The sequence below is a fragment of the Oppia nitens genome, unplaced genomic scaffold (assembly GCF_028296485.1).
Source record: "Oppia nitens isolate AA-2021 unplaced genomic scaffold, nextdenovo-longstitch-racon4-pilon3 scaffold5_pilon_pilon_pilon, whole genome shotgun sequence".
NCBI lineage: Eukaryota > Metazoa > Arthropoda > Arachnida > Sarcoptiformes > Oppiidae > Oppia > Oppia nitens.
Genome location: NW_026533243.1, coordinates 1187501 through 1213273, shown reverse-complemented (window position 1 = coordinate 1213273; position 25773 = coordinate 1187501). Strand labels below are relative to the sequence as shown.

Sequence of the window (25773 nt, the reverse complement as noted above, 5' to 3'; positions counted from 1 at the left end):
AATATTATAATATTATTTATTTGTTTTGTTTGTTTCATTTATATTAATAATTATTTTATTTTAAAAAAAATCATTGCAATTAATAACTTAAATATTGATATAATAATTATTTTTAAAAATTTTACTATTTATTTGAAATTATATCTATTTATAACTATTATATTATTATTATTATTATTATTGATATCATATTAGTTTTTGATAGTGAATATTATTTTTTTTTTAAACTATTAAATTTATAAATGTTTTTACAATTTTATTAGTGATATCATATATGATATATATGTATATTATTTAAAAGATTTGTAATAATTATAATATTAAATAATAATAATAATATCAAATTAATATATATTAGTTTAATTGCACATAACGTTTGCAATACATTATTATTATTATTATTGTCGTTATATATCAATATATGATATATTGACCAAAACTATTAGTGATAAAACAATTGATAGCCATTTCTTATAAAAACACTGTTAATAGTCATAACATTTTTTTTATTAATATATAATAATAACATTTTTAAGTCAAATATCTCGTCCTGATTTTACTTCCCGCCCGACTAAAGTGGTCAATACACACACACACACACACCCGAAAGTGGCCACCAATAAGATGATTGATTGACTGATTGATAAGCATTTTTAGATGGCATACGAAGGATAACGACAGAAACTGAAAGCCGTTTATAAAGATAACCCAAGAAGAAGACGACGACGAAGAAGAAGATACGACAGCAATGGATGTGAATCTGGAGAATCTGAACGTAGTTTACGACCCGAACGCCGATTTGCTATTACTGGAAGTGCTTAACTACATTAGCGGCGGTCAGCCAAAGGTTACGGCCATCAGTTTGCTGCGCGACGGCGAAAGTCTCATTAGAGTGATCTCCGCTTTCGAAAAGCAGACCAAATGGCAATCGAGTCAAGTGATCGACTTGTTCTTCAAGTACAAGAACGACGCTATAACCGGCTTTCAGTTTATTAACGGTTGGCTCGACTATTATTATGGTACCACAGGTCTCGTTATGGTTACCGACGCGTTTCGGTTCGCTAGCAACGAGATAGTGGTGACCACGGCGTTGCTCGTACTCAATGTTCTGTACATTAAGAGAGATTCACTCACCTATGATCTCAAGACACGATTGGAAGCGCTTTGGGTGGACTTCGGCTCAGCCGTTGATTCGATTATCGTCTGGATGCGAACCAGAGCTCAACTCATGGACACCAATACTGGTCTCCACACGTGCGCACACCAACTCTTTTCTGGTCATTCACTACAAGAATTTCAATCCATTCAGCAAAGACTTACTCAAATGGTAAACAAACACAAAATAACATTACTTTTTGATAAATACCGCTAATTGTCATTTGTATTGTCATTTTATTTTATGTTGTTTAGGTTCAGCAGAAGCTCATAAATGATTTGATGAAGAAGGTAAACGACAAGGACATACTGATCAAACAACAAGCGAAAGATTTTGCCGATTTGGGAACAAAGATGTATCCCTTAGTCCAAGAACTAAAAGAACTTAAGAACCAGAACGTCATTCTCGCCTCAGAAGTCAAGTGGCAGATGAGTGCCAACAAAGAGCTCAATCAAACTGTGGCCAAATTGGAACACGAAAACCAAGTGCTCAAGAAGTTGGCTCTTAAAAACAATAGCTTTCTCAACGATATCATCAATAAGAGTGATTCAACCACCGGTGCTACAAAAGACATATCAATACAGCTTATGGATGAGCCCAACAACAACACTAACTCATCTCAAAGCAACAATGGATCAAATTTTGATGAACCGTCATCATCATCGCCAGTCAATAGTAACGGTTCAGATGATAAACCCGAGTCTTCTAAGGCAAGTGCTAAACAAATGAATGAAATTACTGGAAATTATGAACGAAATGAGGACACAGATTCGTCAACTGAAATCGAGGACATCACTGATAGTGGCAATCATTCAGACGCGGCCACCGATGATCTACTATTGGAGATCAATCAGATATCGCCAAAATCTGATGACACCGCCAATAGTAGCAGCAATGATGTGATGACGAAGAATAATGATAATAACAATAACAAAAACGAGATAAAAGAATGTAAATCGTGGGAAGAGTTCTTTGCCAATGATAGCAATAATAAGCATGACTTGAATGACGACGAGAAACAGTTGCAGGAATCGGTTGACCACCAGAAGCCAGAGTCGGTCCAACCAAATGATACTTACAATAATAATAATAATATTAATAAATCTAATCAAAGTCTGGGTACAAACGATAATAGGATTTCCGCATTAATAATCAACTGAAATATGTTTGATTATGATATCCGCAAAAAAACAAATGCATTAACAAAACAAAACAAAAAGTTTGTTTCAGAAAAAATACATTTTAAAAAACTTACCGAAAGATTATCTTTAAAAATAAATATTTTCACTCCATTTTCCTCTATCTCTTCCTCTTTTTATTATCTCTTTCTCTCAACTCTCTCGTCAAATGAGATATAAAGAAAAAAATGAAACAAATTATAAATCAAATCATTCTTTTTTTAGATAAATTTTTACCCAAATTTTACAAATATATTGTATATTTAATTAAAAATAATTGACTCTTTTTATTATTATTATTAATTACGGTAATTACAGCTTTATTCAGTCATATATATATATATATATATATATATATATTTCGTGTGTATTTCCCGTTTTTATTTTTTCACATTTAAGACATTTTATTTTTTTCTCGCTCTCAACAAATATCAATTTTTACAAATTGTTATCTATTTATCTATTATTATTATTATATTGATTATTATTTTATAAAAATGCAATATTATATATATGTGAATCCGAAAAAAATACTGTATTATATTTAATATTTACATTTATATATTGATATTGATATATGTAATGAAAAAAGTGCACTTATTTTACGGTATATTTTATGTATACTATTCTTATAATTATAATATTTATCTCTTTATTTTAGATGAAACAAAAAAAAAAGATTTGTCAAAATTTATTTTTTAAGTTCCTATATGGCTATATACATATAAAATAAAATATTAATTTATATTTATACACAAACAACAAAACACCTACTACCTACTATGTTATTATTATTATTATTATTATTATTATAATCTACTATAATTGATTACAAACCATATCTTTATATATTATATATATATATATTTATTAGTCAAACTAATCAACGACTATACAAATTGATAGATTGAATTGTTAGATATTATTTTTTGTCTTTAGTTTTTTTTCTCTCAATGCAAACACAAAAAAATAACACTTTAATTATTATTATTATTACTATTACTATTAAATGAATTCAATTGTGATTATAATTATGTGTGAAGACATTTGTGTCTACCATTGAAGCCATTGTCAAAACTGAATACAATATTATAATTATATATTATAATGACTTAGTTTTTTTGTTTATTATATAATTGATATTAATATTATTATTGATTATGAAGATTATTATTTTTGAGTCAAATTTAATGTTTAAAAATTATCACAAAATAAAAGTGACATTTAAAAAAAATTGTGATTTATTTAAATAAATAAATAAAGAAAATGATTTTGTTAACGATTTTTGTCTAGTATTTTATTTGATATTTTATTATTAGCTATAAAAACTATAATTAAACATAAATAAATAATTAATCTAAATTTTCCCCACAATTAGCACAATATGATAAATATTTTTACTTATAATTATTTTTTTTWAAAAAAGATACAAATAATTCTAACCTTACACTTAAATAAATACAATATGTATAATACTGTATGTATTAATACTGTATAATATATAGTGTATATTAATAGTAAATTTATAGTGTGTATAATTATAAGTTATAAATATATAAAATTTATATATATATATATGTTTACTCTTAATGAGTGTTAAAATAAATTGGCGAAAAATATAACATTTAATTACTTGTATTGAAATAAAAAACGCACAAATTTTGCTGAAATGTCATACAATTATGATAATAATAACAATAATAATTGTAACTGTAGTTCAAATATAATCATTTAAAAACTTATTACACGCAATCAATTATATTCATAATTTTTTGTTGTTGTTTGTAAGGCTTTGAAATTGTAATTATTTTTTTTGTATGACTTCTGAAATTTAAAGATAATTTTTTTTTGATACACTTATATATACTACTATTATATACAACTAATTGAAGAAAAAAGTTATTTTAATACTTTCTTTAACTGCAAACCTCTTGCAAACTAATTGCATGAATACAAACAACACCAAGAATTTGTCTCATGAATTGTCGCTAATATCACATTATTTGTCTGTATTTTTTTGATGAACAAAGAGATCCAGTTGTTTGATATTTAAACGTTATATTCAACTGAAACAGCTCTCAATTCAAGTCTTTGTGTATCTCTTGATATTTTCGTCTTCAACATTGGCATCGGCCCTTCTCTCTCTCTCTCTCTCTCTCTCTCTCTCTCTCTCTCTCTCTCTCTCTCWCTCACTCACTCACTCACTCACTCACTCAAACTATAAAATAGTATAATATTTTTATATTAAGTATATTAATATAATATTTTGAGTATAGTATAGTAATCGTTGGTTCCGCTTTTGTCGGCGCTTTCAGACAACACACACAAACACACACACAYACATACACACACACAMACACACACACACACACACACATACACACACACACACACACACACACACACACACACATACATACACACACACATACATATACACACATAATCGGGGTTTAAAAAGATTAAGAATAAACAGTCTATTTTGATATCCAATTTCATTCGCATATTTGACAGCAAAGCATAACTTTTTATGACTTAAATTGCTTTCAACAACAAAACATATAACACATTGTGTGTATATATATATAAATAATTTTAGAAAAGCAAATTAAGTTATATCTCATTAAACAAAAAACAAAAATAAGACATTATTTAATTAAAAATTTGTCAAAACAAATAATTATTAAAAAAATAACAAATAAAACAAAGTTAACAAAATTTTAATTGTTTGTAACGACAATATTGTATAATCATTTAAAATAACATTTGACTTTTTTGTTGTTGCATTTAGATTGTAATCAACGTATCCCTCTATGTTTAAGTGGTGTATCTGTCACTTAGTTATCTTTTTTGTTGTTGTTGTTGTTGTTTAAAACTGATAGACAAACTGATGTGAAATTATGGATAACTTTAAACTAAACTTTTTTTGAAAAAAATACCTAAAACTCCAAACATAAACCAAAATAATTTTTTTTTCCAAAAAAAAATCTTGAAATCAGTCCGAAAGACAAACTTTACGGACAATTAACCGCACGAACATAACGGTGCTCTTTGACGACTTGACTTTTTTTTGAACAGTTTATATACTATAGTCAATGCTTTGTTTTATGCAAAACTAACGTTAAATATATATAAGAGTAAAACAGTACTTAAATTAAATAAAGATATGACTGAACTTATCATTTGCTACTCTTCTTTATCGTCATCTTCTTCTTCTTAAGTCTTAATATTCATCTCTTAAATGGTAATTCAATCCCTCAATAGTTGCGATTCACTCACTACTGGGGATATGTGTGTCGGTGTGCGCTATAATTACACTCCATATCCAGGTGGACACAACTGTGCTCTCTGTTAGTATGTATGTGCTCAGCACCCAAACCCCCAACTATTACAGTTACACACACACACACACACACACACACACACACACACACACACACACACACACACACACACACACACACACACACACACACACACACACACACACACACACACACACACACACACACACACACACAACACACACACACACATACATACATACATACAAACAGTGACGTATCCATATCCTCCTGTTTTCCGATTTTTTCCCAGTGTTTGCATCACACTATTTGTAGATCATCTTCCAAGAGTTAAGAGACAATCATCAGTGAAAATAAATAAATAGTTAAAACAGATTAAGACATACCAGTAGTAGTAGGAGTAGTACTGTAGTAGTAATAGTAGTAACTCCTACTAATAACTGTCTTTTTTTAAAGAGGAGTTTTTTAAACTGGTGTTGTTTTGTGTGACAAATTGAAGTTTTTTACACATTCAATGAATGAGCAAAAGAGAGATAACTGTGCGACAAATCAGTGAAACATCACTTCTCGACTAACTTTTTTTTAACGCTTTTGTCATAATTATTGGGTTTTAATTTCATTTATGATATAAACTAAAAAAAATAAAACTTGTAATATTTTTTGTTGTTGAAAAAAATCAATTCAAACTTCAAAAGTTGGACAATAAGTTTTCGGTGACAATGAATGCCAACAATAGTCGACGTGTTTTACGGACACCGAAATGCGCCAAATGTCGGAATCACGGAATCGTTTCATGTCTTAAAGGTAAGTCATATACTATTTATTTATTTTTAAAAGTGCCAATTGGTTGGCACAAAATGTATGAAATGCTGATTATGTTGATTATGTTGGACACACCGGAACCGTTAGGTCACAAGAAGTATTGTCAATGGAAAGAATGTAAATGCAATAACTGTATTCTTGTGGTCGAACGCCAGAAAGTGATGGCCACTCAAGTGGCACTCAGACGACAACAGATATCCAGTACCGGTAAGGATAGGACAGCCATCGAGACTGTACTGATGGAACAGAAACGCCGATATCAGGTCCAACTGAGAACTGTACAGAAGGCCATCCGCAATGAAATGATACGTGAAAAACAAAACGCCAGTCTCTATCTCCAGAATCCGTATATCGCAAAAATGATTAAACGACGCAAGAATTACGGTATTGGAGTGATACCCGAACCGAAACTATGGCCATTCCTGGCCACTGCCACCACCACTGGTGTCGAAGACAATAGTCTACTATCGTTAACTGATCATCAATCAACAACTTATGTATCACATATGATTGACACTCAAACCATTTCATCATCACTATCATCATCGTCATCATCATCAGTATCACCAATAGTTTACTCGAGTTCAATGCCATCACTTATGGCACTTAATTATCTACGATTGGCGACAACAACCAATCCATTATTATTTCATACATCAGCAGCACATTTACACAATGATTATAACAATAGTATAACTGGTTTTCCGGTTACAGTATTGCCAGCGGATGGTAAGCCAAAGCAATCAGAAATTTTCGCAAACAAAACAACGACTACTAGTTTCTCAAAGAGTTTTACCGTCGATGCTATACTCGGGAAGTCATAATCACAGATGAAAAGTGATAACCAAATAATAAATATATTTATTATATATATATATACCCTTACCTAATAAGTGCCGCTTAAGAAACACAAACCAAAGAGAGAGAGAGAGAGAGAGAGAGAGAGAGAGAGAGAGAGAGAGAGAGAGAGAGAGAGAGAGAGAGAGAGAGAGAGAGAGAGAGAGAGAGAGAGAGAGAGAGAGAGAGAGAGAGAGAGAGAGAGAGAGAGAGAGAGAGAGAGAGAGAGAGAGAGAGAGAGAGAGAGAGAGAGAGAGAGAGAGAGAGAGAGAGAGAGAGAGAGAGAGAGAGAGAGAGAGAGAGAGAGAGAGAGAGAGAGAGAGAGAGAGAGAGAGAGAGAGAGAGAGAGAGAGAGAGAGAGAGAGAGAGAGAGAGAGAGAGAGAGAGAGAGAGAGAGAGAGAGAGAGAGAGAGAGAGAGAGAGAGAGAGAGAGAGAGAGAGAGAGAGAGAGAGAGAGAGAGAGAGAGATTTTTATTTTTTCTCTCACTCATGACTTTGTCTTTATTTAATTTTTTTTATTTATTATTAGAGTGAATGAGATTTGAAACTTAATACTAAAAAACAAATATAAATATAAAACTCTGGTTTAATATTTAATATGAATACTATTTAATTGTATATACGCTCTCATGTTTTTAATTACATAAAAATTTTTCTTATAGTATTATATTTAGTCAAATAATAAATGTGATTAATTAAAATAATATTAAGTTAATAATAATTAACTAATAATATACACCAACAAATTGTTTGTAAAATATTTATTAAAAATAATAATAGTAATAATAATAATAATATATATACCAAGACAAAAAAAATTATTAAATTAAACAAAAAAGTACTATCAATATTAAATCCCAACAAAAAATAATTGCATTTAATAAACTTATAATTAAACTAAAACACATTTAAATATACACAAATTTTAGTATTCAACGAAACTTACTTTTTTTAAGAAAAAAAAATATTAAATTATTAAATCAAATAATAAATACATCACTAAATTGGGCTCCAAAATATTATTACACTAGTTTTACATTAAATTATTTTTTTTGTTGCTATTAATTAATATACAGTAATTACTGGAATGTCTTTTGAAGACATTTTGCTAATAATAATAAAATAATAATAATTATTATTATATGTCGATATTAATAATTAATTAAATAGTCATATCATCAATGTATTAGGATTAGAGTCAGAGATTAGACATTACAGGATAAAGGATTATTAATATTAATTATGGAAATTATATTTCAATATTTAAATAAATTATATAAAGTTATGTAAAAAAAATTATCACTTAAATAATGAAAAATAAAGTAAAATTATGGACAATCAATTATATATAGATATATACGGTATTATAAATATGAATGGATACATTTGTGGGACATTATATGTTATAAATGTAATATTATTTTATACATTAAAGGAATCGACAGTTATGTATGTATTAATCGGTGTATCTCTTTGGGAAAATCTACCGGTGCTGCGATACGTCAGTTATTATATAATGCCGAACGAGTCAGTGGCCTAACGAGTGAGTCATGATCGTGGGTCGCATCGATTGTGTGGTAATGATCGGGTAACTGACGAGCGGCGCGGAACTGCTTAGCGATACGCTGGTGGGCAATGACATCGATGCTATTGACGATATGGGTAGACTGGTTATGGCGGTTGGCTGTATGCCGAGAGAGGCCGCGGGCACTAAAGCGTTGGTAACTAACGCTGTGCTAACGGCAGCTAAATCGGGCTGTCGCTGTTGGCCCATCAGATCGGAAGTAGACATCGGCGGCAATGGTGGCGCCATTGAGACCACGGGTGCCGCTGGCTGTGATTGTACCTGACCAGCCTTGCCGATAGCGCGCAACTGTGCGTTTTGCTCTAAGAGAAACTCGTTTGTGGCCATGAGGTCGGCCACCTGTTTCTTAAGCTCGTCGATACGTCGTCGCAGCGCTGCGTTCTCTTCCTCCAGATATCGGGCGGAAGAATACATAGCATTCTGGGCCAGACCTGCGCTCGCGTTCGGCCCATGCATTGCGCGGCCACTGCTCGACCCGTAGTCAAAGTCGTGCGCACTGTTGTTGTTCATGCCCTGTAGGCCGCCGAGTCCGGCAACATTTCCGCCGCCCTGTCCACCGCGATCGCCGTACGGAGCAAAGCTGTTCGTATTGTATGCGGCGCTTGTGTCGTACGCGCGGCGTTTCGGTTCGGGCGGCGAAAAGTTGTCGTTAAAGGAGGCATTAAACGAGTTATGCATTGGATTGCGCGACGCCGGGTGCGGCCCATCGTAACGGGACGACCCGTGATGTCCGCCACCGCTGCTGCCGCCGCCACCACTCGACGAGTGATTATTAGCGCCGCCGCGCGCTTGCATTTCCATATCGTACTCGGACTGCGACACGTGTCGAAACTTACATCGGCCGGGACCGCGACGGCACTCGCCTTTCAAATAATCCTTACAAACGGGAACATTGGTCACCATCATCGATGTCGACATTACATTCGACTGTTGCATCATTTCCGAGGCCTTATTTTGTGCCATTTTGTCCAACACGTGTTGCGGCAATTTGCCAGTCGATCGGTAAACCTCTTCCTCTTGTTTGGTACAATGCAAGAAACGACAGTTCTGTCGACGACACTCACGATTCTGGTAGTCGTGACAGAAGATGTATTCAATCTTTTTGCCCAACTCTTCCGCTTCCGATGGGTCCGGATGTCGGAAACGACAGGCATTTCCCCGACGGCAAACATTGCGCAAAAAGTCGCGACACACGTCACCGATGCCGTCGTCGTGTAGACCGCCGTGACTATGATTGTCGTTAATGTTGTTGTTGTTGTTGATGGACACGTGATTCAGATGATGGTCGCCGAGTCCTAGGAGGCCGTTGTCCTCGTTATTAATTAGCGGTAAGTCAGACATCACTGACAATACATTATTTGTCGAGCGATTCATAAATTTACAAACAATGGATGCATTCATATAGTTATACATTGATTATAACAATTCAATTGCTGACACCTATTGACTATAATTACAATCAATAAATATACTATTTTTTGTAAAATCATTTTTTAATCATAACTTACTTTTAATTATTTGTATTATATTTTAATAATTATTATTATTAATTTAATTAATTAATTATAATTGAAATCAAAATTATTTGTTGTTATTATTATTATTTCATTGTAATAAATGTACGAAAAAAATAATTTTACTTAAATCGGATGTCTTGTTTGTCACACATGTGTACACAAAAAATAATAATTTTATTTTTTTTGTTGTTGAATAAAATTCAATATTTTGAAAAATTAATAGCAATTATTAGTTTTTATTAAATATATATATATTTTTTGATAAATGAAATGATATTGAGTATTGTTTTTATCAGATAATTTTATGTTAACTAAATAATTGATATTAAATTTTTATTTGATAATAAAATTTTTGTTAAAATTTCCATAACTTTTTTGTTGTTATTTACGTTAGCATCAAATATTTCCATAACTTAAATATAATGTAAATTTATTAAACTTTTATTTAGCTATTTTTTAAAACTAGTATAAATTTACTAATATGCTAAACGTTGCTATTAATGTTTAAAAAATAATAATAATAAAAATTCTAATAATTTATAATCTTTTTTTTTAAATTTCATCAAATTTCAGATAATTCATTAATATTTTATTAAAAAATTAAAAATTAATAGATAGTAAATTTTATAAAATAAATATTATAAATTAGTTAATAATAGAAACAGAAATAAATTGTAAATTTATAGTAAATTTGATACTTAATTAATTCATAGGCTTTAAAATAGTTCAAACAATATAATAGTTAATTTGACAAATTGTCGCAAATACTTAAACCATTGAATATTTATATAAGTAATTGTATTTTAGAGTAATTTATTATGACAATTATTAATTTTATTAATGTATACAATTGTATACAATGCTAAAGGATCTACGACAATTTGTCAAAATTGACTATACTTTTTAAATAAATAAAGTACAAATTACTATACAATTAATGATTGTTATATATATGCTGCTGTATTGTTATAAAATATATATACAATATATTAATATATTTAAATTACGCTTATTTTAAATCCAGTGCCATATTTGGACTGTCGGTCAACCCATAGTCGGGCGAAAGGTTCCGATAGCCACAAAAGTGCGGCCAAAAGAGCCAAAGTGCCGACACAGTGAAACAGGCCATCGTACGAGTTATATGTGTCCCGAAAATAACCGACAATCAGTGGACGTGTCAGTGTGGTCAGGCCTACTATAAGTGATGATATGCCCAGAGCTATAGGCAAGTGCTGGAGGCCTACGTACTCCATAGTCAGTACACTGAACAGTACGATAATACTGCCGCATACAAACCCGAGAAAAGTGGTCATTGATAACAACACCGCAAAGTTGTGGGCAACCGGTGTCATGAATATGAGTGCACCGATCAATAGGATACAGACGGACACTATGTTTCGTTTGCGTACCAAACGACGATCAGCTATTAATCCAGAAGCCAGTCGTCCGAATAGGTCGGCGATGGCGAAGGAACTCAATAAGACAACAGCTTTAAAACTAGACATTTCCCGATCAATGGCAAAGTCAATGATAACCATCTGGTGTGTCATCCAACTGATTTGCCAAAAGAAAATACAAACAAAATAAAAATAAGATTAGAAAATATCATTTAATTTGATGAAGAGATCTGATGTTTCAATTACCACCATTGAAACGCTACGTGAGTTATAGTGAGTATCAAATACAATGGATTACTGATGACAGCTACAAAATTTTGCCAAAATTTTTGCCATTCAGTCAATTGGTTATCGGTTTGGACACCCTTTTCAGTGACCAGAGTGTCGATACATTCGTTATAAAAATATATATCTTTCTCAACGCAAACACAATTCTGTGGATCAGATAATATAGCTGTCAAATGGTTTATAGTATAGATATCTTCTTCTAAATCCTCGCAGTTGTTAATCAATGTCGCAGCGATTGTTTTCATCGGCGCATCGTTTATGTCATCAGTGGTATGAATGGTCTTTTGGCAGACAGTTGTGTATCGGGAAAGCAGTGATTTATTTAGAGATTTTTGTGTCGTTTTCAGTGCAATCATCTCTTGTTGATTTGATATCAATTTATTGCCTTTTTGCTGATCACCTAATGCTGTGGACAGTTGTTTGTGTACTCCTTTCCACAGTTTGTTGACTTTGGTTTCGTTGGGTGTGGGCGGCCGTAACAATAGGGCAAACGGTAATGAATTGAGTAAAATACCGCCAATCAATAGGAAGGCACCGTTGAGACCGTATTGATCGAGTAAGTAGTCGAGTACCGGCGGGAATATAAATGAACCAATAGTTCCGCCGGCATAGGAAATGGCTGTTTAAGACATACATATTGTCTATTAGCTACCATTTAATATATCATCAATTCATACCAGTAGCTGTGGCTCTGTATTTTTGAAAATACTGGGCCAATATGACTGGTGTCTGCATAAATGATAGACCAATACCGAAACCTATTGTAGTTTAGTTTAGGGTTTTTGTTTGATAACTGACTTTTAATAGAACTGGTATGTTATACTATATACTATATATTAATTTAGGACATACCCTGAACAATGCCAATTAATAAAGTAATCTCTAAAATTGTTGTCGAAAAATAACACAAACTAATACCGACTCCAGCTATAAAACCACCGATGAATACAATGGTTCTCATAGTATAACGATTCAGTAATATACCGGCCACTGGTCCTATTGAATGAGTTATTGATTTTATTGATTTTTCTTTTTWWWAAAAAACTAATTATAATAAAATTCATTAATACCCGATAGATAAGTGAATGAAGTGCACAGACAGAAGGGCCAGATGGCCGACTCCCGACTCAATTGATAAGTAGATCGGAGTTGAAAAAATAGGACACCATAGGAACGGACCAAACCAAATGTTATGCCATTAATCACAGCACATGCTATCGATATGACCCACGCCCAACCATGGTCGGGTGTCACATGTGTCACCAACGGTTTTGTTGATGATGACCCCCGTTGTTCACTGTCTAACTGATTCATTAAAATTAATATTTTTTAAAAAAAATAAAATAAACAAATCTTGAATGTCTACTACAGTAGTACTGATTTTGTCATTATTGTTAATTATTACTAAACTGTATTATATTAGTATATAAACTAATAATTTTTATACAAATTTAATAAGAAAATAAAATATAAAAGTTGTTTTTTTATTATATTTATTTATTTCTTGCAATTCATTTATACAATTCATTTTAAATGATGACACTTATAATTAACTGATAAAAGATAATAAATTTATTTTAGGTATATCCTGATGCATATAAAAATCCAATTACATACTAGATATCAATGATTTTGCAAAATTAAATGATTTAATAAATAAATATAATTTATTATCGATTTATAAAATCAATAAAAATTTTCTAGTACATATTATAGTATTTTTTTTATTTAATTAAATATTACGATAAATTTGATGCAATGCTTAAATAATTTATTTTAATACTTATTCATTAGTACTGTAAAAATACAATGTATGTAAATAAAATATTTTTAATACAAAAATATTTAATAGTAATAACAATAATATCTAATAGATATAAAAAATAAAAATTATATTACATTTTATGTATTTGTTTGGAAAATTTAATTAAATAAAAAAAATTGCTGGTAATTATACTTTATAAGTTATATTCCATAATTATATATATATATATATATTTGTTATTTCTGTTTACATTTTAGTTATCTTCAAAACGGGTACTAAATTTCTTTGATTATAACCAATAGTAAAATTATTGTTATGATTTTTATTGTTGAACATATTTATATCCAATTGGTTAACTACTCGGTGATCATTATCATCGGCATCTTTTTTATGGCTATGGTGTCCATAAAATATGAGTTTCTCTAAGTTAGCAAATGGGGCCTCAAATAAAAAGTAAAGAATCGCCGCCAATATATGACTTAATATGATTGTAATCATTCCGGTAGTTATCTGTATATTAAATATTAGATATAATATAAATTAAATATATATAAAGTAGTAATGTTTATGACAACAAATAATATTAATATATTATTTATATTATAAATTAGTTTTGACTGTTATATTGGCCGTAAAAGTGATATATATGTCTATAATATAATATAATAGATAACTAGTTTTTATTTGGATGACTATATTATTATTATTATTATTATTATCAATAATAAAAATATACGCACAAAATAAAAGTGAGTCCAATCTGTTGTTGACTTTTTCGTGAAAAATATGATGAATATGACGACCATATGAGACAAATAGACGCCAAAACTTAGACGACTTAATGGTATAAACCATGGATGCGAAAGAATTTTATTGACGATTCCTAAATATATACAGTATATACAGTACACACATACAGTATAATGTTATTTATATATACAGAATATTTTGTATAAAATAATAAAATTAATTGTATGCTATTATATATGCTTGGATAAATAAATAGACAAATTTTATGTGATAAATAATAATAAAGTTAAAATAAACAATATGGTATATATATATACAGACCTCCAGATCCTATACAACAAATATATGTAATCCATGACAATCCCATACACCAAATGGTTCGCGAAAGACTTGAATACAATATCGAGGACAGCCTACTGGGCTCTACGCCCTGATTCCAATAGTAGGCACAGAATATTACGGATAGACAGATGAATGGACTAACAATCCATGGGATTATCATTTTTGACTGTTTTATTATAAATATATATATATATATAAAAGGAAAAAAAGAAAAATAATAAAAATTTTAAGTTTACTGTATGGTGTAGTTGACTGTAAAAATATATTTTTAAAACATAAAAGTCATATAATTGATGAATTTGGAGGCAATTTTTTTGTAATAATATCTGTGAACTTTAAGGCTTTAAAAAATTTAAATATTATATATAATTTACTATAGTTAGTATATAATATTTGAATAAATATCAGTAGTTTATAAAATAAATTATCATAGATTTAAATTTATGTGTGTGTGTGTCTATGGTTTGTTTGTTTGTTCATGTATTTAAGTGTTATTGTATTATACAGTACAGTATAAACATGTTTATTATATTTATTATTATATAATGCTATCAATATTGATGATAATAACCGATAATGTTATGTAAATATTGATTGACTCACTAGACACTAGACATAATCGTCAAACAGCATCACTGTTGTTGCTGTAGTTGTATGAATAGTATGGTTATTGTGTAATATTAATAAAAATAAATACTTAAATACTATATTATATCAAATGTAAAGAGACACTATTGATATCCAAAATCAGTCATTATTGTCATTATATTAGATATAAAGTATAGTATTATTATTATTGATATATAATCTGAAACCTTTGGTAATTGATGATTATTTGGTGTATTGAGCAAAAAATAGCCGATAAATATGCCACAACAATATGGACCTAAATGATGAAATGTCCAAAAATAGCCGTATCTCAGATGGTGCTCAACATAACTATTTTCGTATAAAAAATTATAATATATATATATATTGTAATTAAAATTAATATGAATTTTTAAAAATTGTTTAATATGTAAATTTTTATATACAGTATATATATATATACTATATATACTGTACAAAATAAAATCATATAATATTTTCGTACTCAAGATTTATGGTGTGCACATTAAGTAGGGTTGGATACAAATGATAGTAATATGTGGTAAATGCCGATCCCATTATCGAGATGACCAGTACCACTCCATTTAATATAAGTCCTAATCTAACGTTCCTATTATAATAAAGATATTATATGTGGTTGAATATGCGATATTATATATTATGTAATATACTTTACATATGCAAAAATCAAAAATGAAAAATGAGAGTAAATTAGTTATATAATGATACTAACAACACATTTGTATATACAGTATAAAGTTTTTGAGCTAAAGCATATATATATATATATATTTAAATTATGATACGGCATTATGATCATACATAATATGGATAATAAATGTAAAAATGTTGTATAATTTTTATACTATAAAAAACCATTTTAGCATTTTGTAAATAGGATGCAGATTATATAATTATAATGATTTTAAAGTGCTTTACATTAAGTTAGATAACATTGTACTGTATAAGCGAAAATCTTTAAAATGTTTAACATAATAGCAAAAATTGAAATACAAAAATTTAATAATTTTGTTTTTCTCATCATTTTCTACATATGATGTGTTTTACATAATAATTGTAATTACATATAGTTATTTACATTACTACTTTATTGCAAAATAGCATAAATTATAAGTAAATTTATATATATATATAAACCTTATATACTATACATAAAATTTATGAAAAAATGCATTTTTACTTTTAAAAAAAAATATTTCTAGATATTCTTAAGTAATAAATAATTAAAATGTATTAAAAACAACTCCAGTGTAAACCCTTAAAACATTACTGTATTACATATACAGTGAAAGGCAAACAAAAAATATGCAAAATATGTATAAAAATTAAGTAACATTACCAGTAAAATGCATATATAATTAGTATCGCGCATAAAAACAGTTGAAAGTCGGCACTCAAATACCAAGTGTTTATCAGACACTAAATAAATTTAAGAGAAGAAAAAAATGTCAAATAAAATATAAAAATTTTAATAATAATAATAAAAATAATAATAATAATAAAAGATTGCCTACAATATCGTCCGGTGCAAACCAATTATTAATTAGCAATATATTGTGCCACCAATTGTTGCGACAACTTTGGCTCAGATATACATCGGTAGAGTCATCAATAAGTATAGGTCCTAATATTATAGTGAAATACAGTAAATATATAAATGCATTATACATGAAATATAAATCTCATATTAGCATTATTTCTTAGTAATATATATTTATATAATGTTATAATATAACGGAAGTACAGTACTATATACTGATATATATATATATCATATTCTGTAAATGTATAATACTATACAGTAATCTCAATATTTATTTTGTATATATGATTCAAGTAGTATTGTATGTATCATATGTTTAGTGTACTGTACTGTACATAATTGCTTTACTAATGTTACATATGAGACATTCATTCAATGATATCTATATGTATATATTTATATACAGTATACGTTATAATCAATATTAATAATGTTTTATATTATTAATAAATATATAGTATATCTGGTAAGTGTTAGTATTAATATGACATAGAGACACACACACACACACACACATATATATATATTTGATATATAAAATTGTAAGAGATATGACAGTTACCGGTAGTGACTATAGGCCATAGAAAATTGATTGCCATAATACCACATATTGATGGTATAACTCTAAATATAAATATATAAATATAAATTATATTAGATAAATATATATATATATCTTATATACAGTATATATTGAATAAGAAGATTAAATAATAATCACCAATTTTCCACTATTATTATTATTATAATAATAATATTGAATAATAGATATAATGTAATGTATTTTTCATACTATATATATATATATATATATAAATTGTATATAAATTACATTACTTATTCATACCGTATTAGCCGATGTAACACAAGTACTATAATGTTAACTTTTCCCCGACGTTTTTCGAGCATCGGTAGCATAATATAGATGGCCAATAAGCCACTAAAATTAAATATGATAAGCATGATAAGCAAATATTGTATAAATTAAATATATAATTGAGTTGAATATATAAAAATAAAATTGTTATTATTATTATTACCTAATAAAGAAAAATGTTTCGACCAGTGCCCAGGCATTGAAAACTAATTGAAACAACAGGGACTCCGGTATTTTGCGCACCTGTATTAAGCTATCTGATTATCGGATAATTAAATATATGTTAAATTATATTTTTTATTGATAGTAATAATAATAATTTTTAAAAAATTAGCAATTATATTTGCTTGCTAATTATAAAAATAGCATTGATTATTAATATTTTTTTAAGTAAATACAAAATTAATAGTCAATAAACTTATGTTACTTATTATTATTTATTACAATCATTGTTTAATATGATAATTGTTTTATATCACGTTATTTACAATATAAGGAAAATTTAAGGAAAATTTATTACTAATTAAATGTTTTTTCCATTAGTAAATTGGTTTATTGTAAGAGTTTGGTAAAATGATTGATAAAATGCAAAAATCAAATCATCAATTGAATTAATAAAAATCAATATTTTTTATACTTAATCCAAGGTTATATTTAATAAATAGTCAATATATATATATATTATATTAGATATTATATATATTTATATTACATAAATTATAAATAATATTAATAATAATATGTGAATACTTACTATAAATCCATTGAATCTTATAAAAGCCACCAAAAGTATAGTTATGATTGATTGTCGTCCACACGATTGTTAATACTCTGATCCCATGAATGGCCGACATATGTCGTGACGACTTACTAGGACTTGCCGTCAACTGCTTGTAGTTTTGCTGTACTGACCAACACTGGACTAACTTTGTATATAACTTTCGTTTACCATCGTTCAGACAGATGTAAGACAACGATCCGATAATTAGCAAAAATGTCATTACAGTCAATAGAGATCTATATATATATATATATAATTTGTTTGGACTAATCTTATTGCTATTATCGTCAAAATTCAATAATACCATACATGGATACAATTTGATGTGTATTGAGCTCAGTTAGTTCGTGTTTAGACATACACTTAATACTGAGCTGAGGGCGCAGTTTGTATGGTTTGGTAACTTTATGTCAAACAATAAAAAAACAATTTATTAAAAAAAATAATATAAAAACTAATTAATTTGTTCATACATTGGACTAAAAACGGCGTAATATCATCGCGTCGACAGTTAGACGGTATGCATATACCCTGTCGTATGGCACCGACACTATAGATACCGCTGAACACCTCCGAGATGTGTTCAAACACCGTTCCTTCGGCTGGAGTGCCACTCAAATTGAATATTTGTTGATTATGTCGGACAATATCGGGTTTTCGGGGCAATTCTGGCCTAAGGTATAGCCAACAATACTTTCCGTGAAATGCTTCGTCGTATCCATCGTCGGGAACATCAATATCAAGACATTCATCGACGTTACCAAATGAGGTAACTGTGCCCTCGAGAAAACCGGACGGAAGTTTGCCCATTGAGTCCATAACTAAATAGTATTGTATAATCAAAAAAAAAATGAAATCAATATTTCGTTTTCAGTGATCGATTAGATGAAAATAATGTCAACAAAATATTAATATATACAATAATATAAAATATATTATATAAGCTATTGCTTACACTTGACAGCCCAGAGTTCCTGTTTTTTGAAGCTCAGTATGGTTTTAAATAGACTGCCCGTACAGTCTTGTGATATATTGGTGATTTGGTGCTGCGATTTGGCCACAAATGGCAATATCTTATCCCAGAGACGGTCAGATAAATCATTGATCAGTTGATGCCATACAAGTAGGACATTGTCATCGGTTTCTGTGATGTTTCAGTATTAGTAATATTTTAATAATAATAAATAAGGGCTTTAAACTATTTTTTTTTAGTATTATAGACGTCAGTGTTTTAATTAATTATTAAAAATATAATTTTTCGAGATTACAGTTTAATCCTATTTGGCTATTATAAATATAATAAAAATAATTAAAAGTATTGTATTGATTTTTACTTTACAATTACTAAATTAATTATTAGATTAATAAAAATTTTATTTTCTAGACTGTTAATAAATACTGTAATAATTTAATTAATTAATTAATTATATTATAATAATGCTCAACTTATCAAATAATAATTATTTAATAATTAAATAGTTTTGTATTTTTTTAAACGCATAAATAAATCTAAATTATTACAATAAAATAATATACAAGTATTTCATTAGGAAATTATTTGCATACCATTTGGCGGTTTCTGTGCGACGAAATCAATCACTTCATCGGTAATCAAATCAACAAATCTATCACTGGATTCATGAGTTGTGTTGTTGTCGCTGTCATTGTCGCTGTCGTTGTTGTCTTCATAATCATCGACAGCAGTAGTAGTAGTGCTCGTCTCCTGGCATTTGACAGAATAGTTGTCAAACAGTAATGAATGCGATAAAAGTATCGCTACAATCATATAAAAACATAATTCATATGATTTTATCGGTGAAGACATCCTATTAATTTGTTGGCTTATATTTCACACGATTGTCATCGCAAAGACACTTATATGATATACTTTTTTTTTGTTGAAATACCGTATATAAAGTATGATACAGTATATACTAGTATGATATTATATATATATACTGTATATAAGCACTGGTTATCGATGATCGAGAAAAGTTATATCATTTAAATGCTGTGCCAATGAATACTTGACTACACTATAGTATACTACTAAAGATAATATCAAAAAGTATCTCTCTTTAATATATATCATAAATGTATTAAATCAAATATGTTATATCTTTAACACACAATCAAACACACACACACACACACACACACACACACACACACACACACACACACATCCCTACTAATGGTGAGTGAAAAACACTGGGCTTTCAATCATCAAAATAATAATAATAATAATAACAATAGGTTTTGACAATAGTAATGATTATAATAAATATACTAATAAATGATTGTCAAATAATTTGCCGGAGGTTATGATGGTCTCAAACACGGTGTACAACAGTTTAATGATAAAAGAAAAACATATTTGTAAGCAATTAATGTTTGTGTGTCTGTGCTTACAATAATTTAGTAATAATTTATTGAATAATTTTTTCCAGTTATTGTTAAATGTTGATTACAATGTATGAAAATTGATTATCAATATATATTTTATAATAATTGTTATGGTTTTGTTTCTATAAAAATTTAGCTAGCACATTTAAGAAATAATGCAGAAATAAAACTAAAAACATATATGAAAAAAGAAAATTTTAAAGAATATTTTTTTTAGTAGAAAATAATAATATTTTCATTAAACCAATTTAATCTATACAAACAATACATTTAGTTAAGTGAATTGATTTTATTAGCTAAACACACAAATAATAAATAAAACAAGTTTTTCAAATATGTTATTATTATTAGGCGTTGTTCACATATTACGTTCGCAGTTTTTAAAAAATCTAGACCCCCTCCCCCCCTATGTTCGCAATTGTTCACATGTAATGATATTTAAAAATTACGTTCGCATGTCCTTAACCCCCCCCCACCATTTAAATAAATATTTTATAAAATTATTTTCACTTTTAAAATAATCAAATAATAAAATAAATAAATATTATTCAAAAGTCATATATTTATTCAAAATTAGTTATTAAACCGTTTATCAAAGGATTAAGTTTACTCAAAATTAATCCCTTAAATTCATTCATTATTTAAATGCGAACGTTCTTATAGACTTTACCCCCCCTCCCCCTCGTTCGCAAAAGTTCGCTTTGGCCGACCCCCCCCTCCCCTCAAGTGCGAACGTAATATGTGAACAACGCCTTATTATTAAATTAATTGATTTATATATATATAAATTTAACACTACATTTGTTATTTTTATCCTAAAACTACTATTGATGTTCAACGTGTTAGATGTTTATCGTTTAGGATTATTATCGCCTAATAAAAAGCTCAATAATTTACACATAAAACACACAACACATAAAAATAAAATATTTTTGCTGTTGTTGTTTGTTTTAACTGTTAAAATAAAAATAGTTTTGAAGATTTATTAACAATTTTCCAGTAGATGTTTAGCTGTTAAAATAATAACAATAAAAAAATACTAATAATAAAACAATTCGTCTAAATGTAATTTTATTTACTTTATCAAAAAAAACTTGTGCTTTAAAATAATAATCATAATATTATTAAAATTAAAAAATTCAATATTAAGTATATAAAAATTTAAGGTTAGGTAAATTGTTTTATACAATATATAAATTTTTATTTCTTTTAGAAAATTAATTAATGAAAATATTTAAATACTATAGCCTTGAGTGTATAGTATTTAAATATTTTCATTAAGTGTTTAACTAAAAAAATGTCAATTAGAGATTTTAAGTGATTAAAACTTTTGTTTAATAATAATAATAATTTTTTATCAATTAATTGCAATTAGATTTAATTATTAAACAAAACAAATAATTTATGTTTTTTTTAATATATAACGAGTACTTAATAAATATCTCTTAATATTGTAATAATAATAATAAAAATAATAATTAAATAATACCACATTTATTGATTTGAAATGTAAACAATTAAACAATAATATTAAAATAACTAGTTTAAATAAATATAAAATAATACTTTAACATTTAAAATGTAAATGTACTGTAAATTTTAATTTTATGATAACTGTCAAGATTGTTTTACTTATTTTTAAAAACAATAAATAATTTTTTAGTATTCATTATATTTTGATTTAAATGGATTTTAAAAAAATAATATTTAATAACATTATATTGCAAGATTTAAATTAAACGCTATAATAATATATAATAAATATAATCTAAAAATTGAAAAAATACAGCAATATTTATTTGTAAAGTTAAATAAACTATTTTTTTTGTTGACAATATAAATGTCAAGTCAAGCAAAATATATTTGACATCATTTTAATTTATTCAGCCATTCATTCATTTCTATGGGCTTTAGTAGTGCTTTAGTGTAATAGTAATGCTTTTATCCTATTTTGTTAATTAGATTTAAAATTTGATATTTTACTCAGAAAAAAATAAATTTATTTATTTATATATTCTGTATATTTAAATAAATATCGTAAATATATAAAAATTTATTTTGAGGAAAACTTTTTAATATTTATTATTGAAAAATATTTTTGGTATTCTAAAACTATTTTCTATAAAAAACTATTTATATTTCAATCAAAAATATAATATTATACATATACTACACGCTATAACTTATAACTCAAAAAACAAATAATATATTACATAAATTTTATAAATATATTTATATTAAAATATTAAACAAATAGTAAAACCAACAAAAATACAGTACTAATATAAACAACAAACATCATAATTAAATAGACAAATATTTACATTTCAAAAAACATATTTTATTAAATAATAATTTATGCCTCGTTTAACAATATTTATATAATWTTTTTTCAAATATTTTACAAGGGTATTAAATAAATATCATACAATATAAAAAAATTTTATAACAAATACTGTATAATATATATATATACTATAGTATATTATACAATACTTAACAATTTATGTGTTTCGTTATTCACATTAAATATTAGATATAAGTTTATATATATATATATATATATATATATATATATATATATAAAACAATGGCTTATAATTAAAGAAAAATGAGATAAAATATATTGTATAACATAAATTATATTAATAAATATGTGCCATTCAAACATAGTTTATCGTTAGGTAACACATAATGACTTATTGGTATATAAGCAGTATATATATATTATATACTGTATATAAACTATAGATTTCAATGTTTTTTATGTATTTTATGTCCAAAAAATTGAATGCATTTGACGTCAATATATATATATATATATATATTTGTTTTGTTTGTCGTATTATTTCTTTTAATCACAAAACTTCAAAAGTCTTTTTCATCCATTCATTCAGTTCATTCATTAATAGCTTGAGTTAAGAGATTGAAATCGTAAGGAAAAAAAGTCAGCAAAAAGTATGGAGAAAAATATCGATTTAAAATAGTACTGAAAAAAATAAATCAGTGATTCTTATTATATATAGAAAATACACCAACACTTGAGCACTGGTAGTATCGATAAAAAAGAAAACACACTGAATGTTGTCTACAGTAATGTTGAGCTCATGGATGTCAAGTATGGACTATCGTTTGTAAATCACTGACACTCATAATATGATATCGTTGTTGTTGTTGTTGATGTTGTTGTTGATGATGTTGTTGAACATTGTTAAGCATCACATTATACGCTGGACTGGCTCTCATGTAAACACCACCGCCGGAGATGTCGTCACCAATACCGTCACTGGTAGTGATCAATATATCCAAATTGGTGTCGTTGATCATGTCGTTGTCAATAGTGGTAAACTCTTTACAGGCAATATCATTGCCAGTAAATGATTGACTATCATGTAGTTGCTGTTGCTGGTGATGGTGCTGTTGAGGATCGGTATTATCATCATTTGTTGAATGCGACGACTGCTGCTGCTGCTGGGGCTCCATATGGTAGACCAGATAACCTACGATAACTGTCGCACCCGATATAAAATAAAGCCAATGAAATTTGTAACGAAATAAATATAAGCCGACAATCARTGTATAGAAATCAGACGACAGTATCGATATATTAACGGCCGACGAGTCGCTCAGTTGTATGGCTAATGGCATTGTTATATAAACTAATAGCTGAGACATTGAAAAGCCGATTACCAAAGATATTTCCTGCCATTTCTCAAAATTGATTGCATTCACCAATTCATGTCTTTCTAATACATATCTGAATAGTACACACACAACAAATACAGATGGATATTATTATTATTATTATTATTTTACTTAATACTATGTTATATAATGTTATATAACTTTAATATATATAAATATAGTATAGTATAGAATAGTATAAGAAACAGAAAATAAAAAACTTAATAAATATAATGAAATTAAATATATATATAATATAAGCCTTTAGTATACAGTACGTTATGTACAGTATAGCTATTAATGTTGTCAAAAATAGTTGACTGAAAAAAACTAGCAAACATAAGTAAATTGTGTGCAAAATAATATTATGTAATTTATTAATTCCCATTTTTTATGATAAATTATTTTTAGAGAAAATATTAAATTTAGTAGAGTATAACATATAGTTTTTTTGAGTGTAATATTTTCTAACATATATAATACTGTATAAAGAAACTTTAGCTAAGAAAATGTGTACATTAATAAAGTTTATATTGAAAAAAATTATATCTATTAAATGAGTATTTTATTCACTGAAAATCTCATTTACRATATTAACTAAGCATTTAGATAGAGATACGAAAAAAAGAGACTATCAAACTGAGAATCGAGAGGAAAGGGAGGAAAAATTGAAAGCAATAGGAAAACGGAAAGCAATTTATAATTTAATTATACATACAATTGAATGCCATTAAGTATAGCTCCGAATAGTCCAATCATTCCGAGAAACTCTACAATACTATAGCATTTGACACAATACTCTTCAAACACATTGCTTATACCATAGAGTGCGGCACCCAATAGACACAACATATCTCCCAGAAAACGGTTCTTCGCTGATGTAGTAGTAGTAGTAGTGGTTGTTGATGTT

General features: G+C 28.0%; 6 protein-coding genes across 6 annotated transcripts in view; 2 read left to right on the top strand and 4 right to left on the bottom strand.

Moving 5' to 3' along the window:
* The first annotated feature begins 407 nt into the window (after positions 1-407).
* On the top strand, positions 408-2505 carry LOC128961352 (myb-like protein I). Its single transcript, XM_054307582.1, has 2 exons — positions 408-1327; positions 1411-2505. The coding sequence occupies exons 1-2, from the start codon at positions 749-751 to the stop codon at positions 2314-2316; spliced, it is 1485 nt and encodes a 494-aa protein (XP_054163557.1). The 5' UTR covers positions 408-748; the 3' UTR covers positions 2317-2505.
* A 3853-nt stretch (positions 2506-6358) lies between these two features.
* On the top strand, positions 6359-7285 carry LOC128961128 (uncharacterized). Its single transcript, XM_054307333.1, has 2 exons — positions 6359-6443; positions 6549-7285. The coding sequence occupies exons 1-2, from the start codon at positions 6359-6361 to the stop codon at positions 7283-7285; spliced, it is 822 nt and encodes a 273-aa protein (XP_054163308.1).
* A 1376-nt stretch (positions 7286-8661) lies between these two features.
* On the bottom strand, positions 8662-10297 carry LOC128961353 (zinc finger CCCH domain-containing protein 10-like). Its single transcript, XM_054307583.1, has one exon. It carries the CDS (start codon positions 10294-10296, stop codon positions 8827-8829), a length of 1470 nt encoding a protein of 489 aa, XP_054163558.1. The 5' UTR covers position 10297; the 3' UTR covers positions 8662-8826.
* A 1101-nt stretch (positions 10298-11398) lies between these two features.
* LOC128961127 (monocarboxylate transporter 7-like) lies at positions 11399-13399 on the bottom strand. Its single transcript, XM_054307332.1, has 5 exons — positions 13156-13399; positions 12938-13081; positions 12763-12843; positions 12044-12704; positions 11399-11954 (listed from the first exon to the last, which is right to left on the bottom strand). The coding sequence occupies exons 1-5, from the start codon at positions 13397-13399 to the stop codon at positions 11399-11401; spliced, it is 1686 nt and encodes a 561-aa protein (XP_054163307.1).
* A 697-nt stretch (positions 13400-14096) lies between these two features.
* Positions 14097-20621, bottom strand: LOC128961126 (nose resistant to fluoxetine protein 6-like). Its single transcript, XM_054307331.1, has 15 exons — positions 20340-20621; positions 19729-19917; positions 19247-19594; positions 19083-19176; positions 18747-19009; positions 18156-18249; positions 17963-18055; positions 17678-17739; positions 17087-17196; positions 16912-16991; positions 16036-16161; positions 15758-15881; positions 14922-15108; positions 14591-14733; positions 14097-14360 (listed from the first exon to the last, which is right to left on the bottom strand). Exons 1-15 carry the CDS (start codon positions 20596-20598, stop codon positions 14097-14099), a joined length of 2436 nt encoding a protein of 811 aa, XP_054163306.1. The 5' UTR covers positions 20599-20621.
* Positions 20622-24270: 3649 nt separating this feature from the next.
* The window catches only part of LOC128961366 (solute carrier family 35 member F2-like), a gene marked incomplete at its 5' end in the record, with an annotated part of 10171 nt that continues 8668 nt past the window's right edge, over positions 24271-25773 (bottom strand). Inside the window, 2 exons of the mRNA XM_054307598.1 lie at positions 24271-24936; positions 25582-25738. Of these exons, the coding sequence (XP_054163573.1) occupies positions 24294-24936; positions 25582-25738 (800 nt within the window). The remainder of the gene's footprint in view (positions 24937-25581; positions 25739-25773) is intronic.

What these genes read in the sequence shown, in the direction of transcription:
- LOC128961352 (XM_054307582.1), top strand. Translation starts at nt 749, where the DNA reads ATGGATGTGAATCTGGAGAATCTGAACGTAGTTTACGACCCGAACGCC. An exon ending in AGCAAAGACTTACTCAAATG is followed by an intron (nt 1,328 to 1,410) that starts GTAAACAAACAC and finishes TATGTTGTTTAG; the next exon opens with GTTCAGCAGAAGCTCATAAA.
- LOC128961128 (XM_054307333.1), top strand. Translation starts at nt 6,359, where the DNA reads ATGAATGCCAACAATAGTCGACGTGTTTTACGGACACCGAAATGCGCC. An exon ending in AATCGTTTCATGTCTTAAAG is followed by an intron (nt 6,444 to 6,548) that starts GTAAGTCATATA and finishes CGGAACCGTTAG; the next exon opens with GTCACAAGAAGTATTGTCAA.
- LOC128961353 (XM_054307583.1), bottom strand. Translation starts at nt 10,296, where the DNA reads ATGTATAACTATATGAATGCATCCATTGTTTGTAAATTTATGAATCGC.
- LOC128961127 (XM_054307332.1), bottom strand. Translation starts at nt 13,399, where the DNA reads ATGAATCAGTTAGACAGTGAACAACGGGGGTCATCATCAACAAAACCG. An exon ending in ATACAGAGCCACAGCTACTG is followed by an intron (nt 12,705 to 12,762) that starts GTATGAATTGAT and finishes TGTCTTAAACAG; the next exon opens with CCATTTCCTATGCCGGCGGA. An exon ending in CACGTAGCGTTTCAATGGTG is followed by an intron (nt 11,955 to 12,043) that starts GTAATTGAAACA and finishes TTGGCAAATCAG; the next exon opens with TTGGATGACACACCAGATGG.
- LOC128961126 (XM_054307331.1), bottom strand. Translation starts at nt 20,598, where the DNA reads ATGTCTTCACCGATAAAATCATATGAATTATGTTTTTATATGATTGTA. An exon ending in GTGTTACATCGGCTAATACG is followed by an intron (nt 17,740 to 17,962) that starts GTATGAATAAGT and finishes ATTTATATTTAG; the next exon opens with AGTTATACCATCAATATGTG. An exon ending in ATGGCCTATAGTCACTACCG is followed by an intron (nt 17,197 to 17,677) that starts GTAACTGTCATA and finishes CTATAATATTAG; the next exon opens with GACCTATACTTATTGATGAC.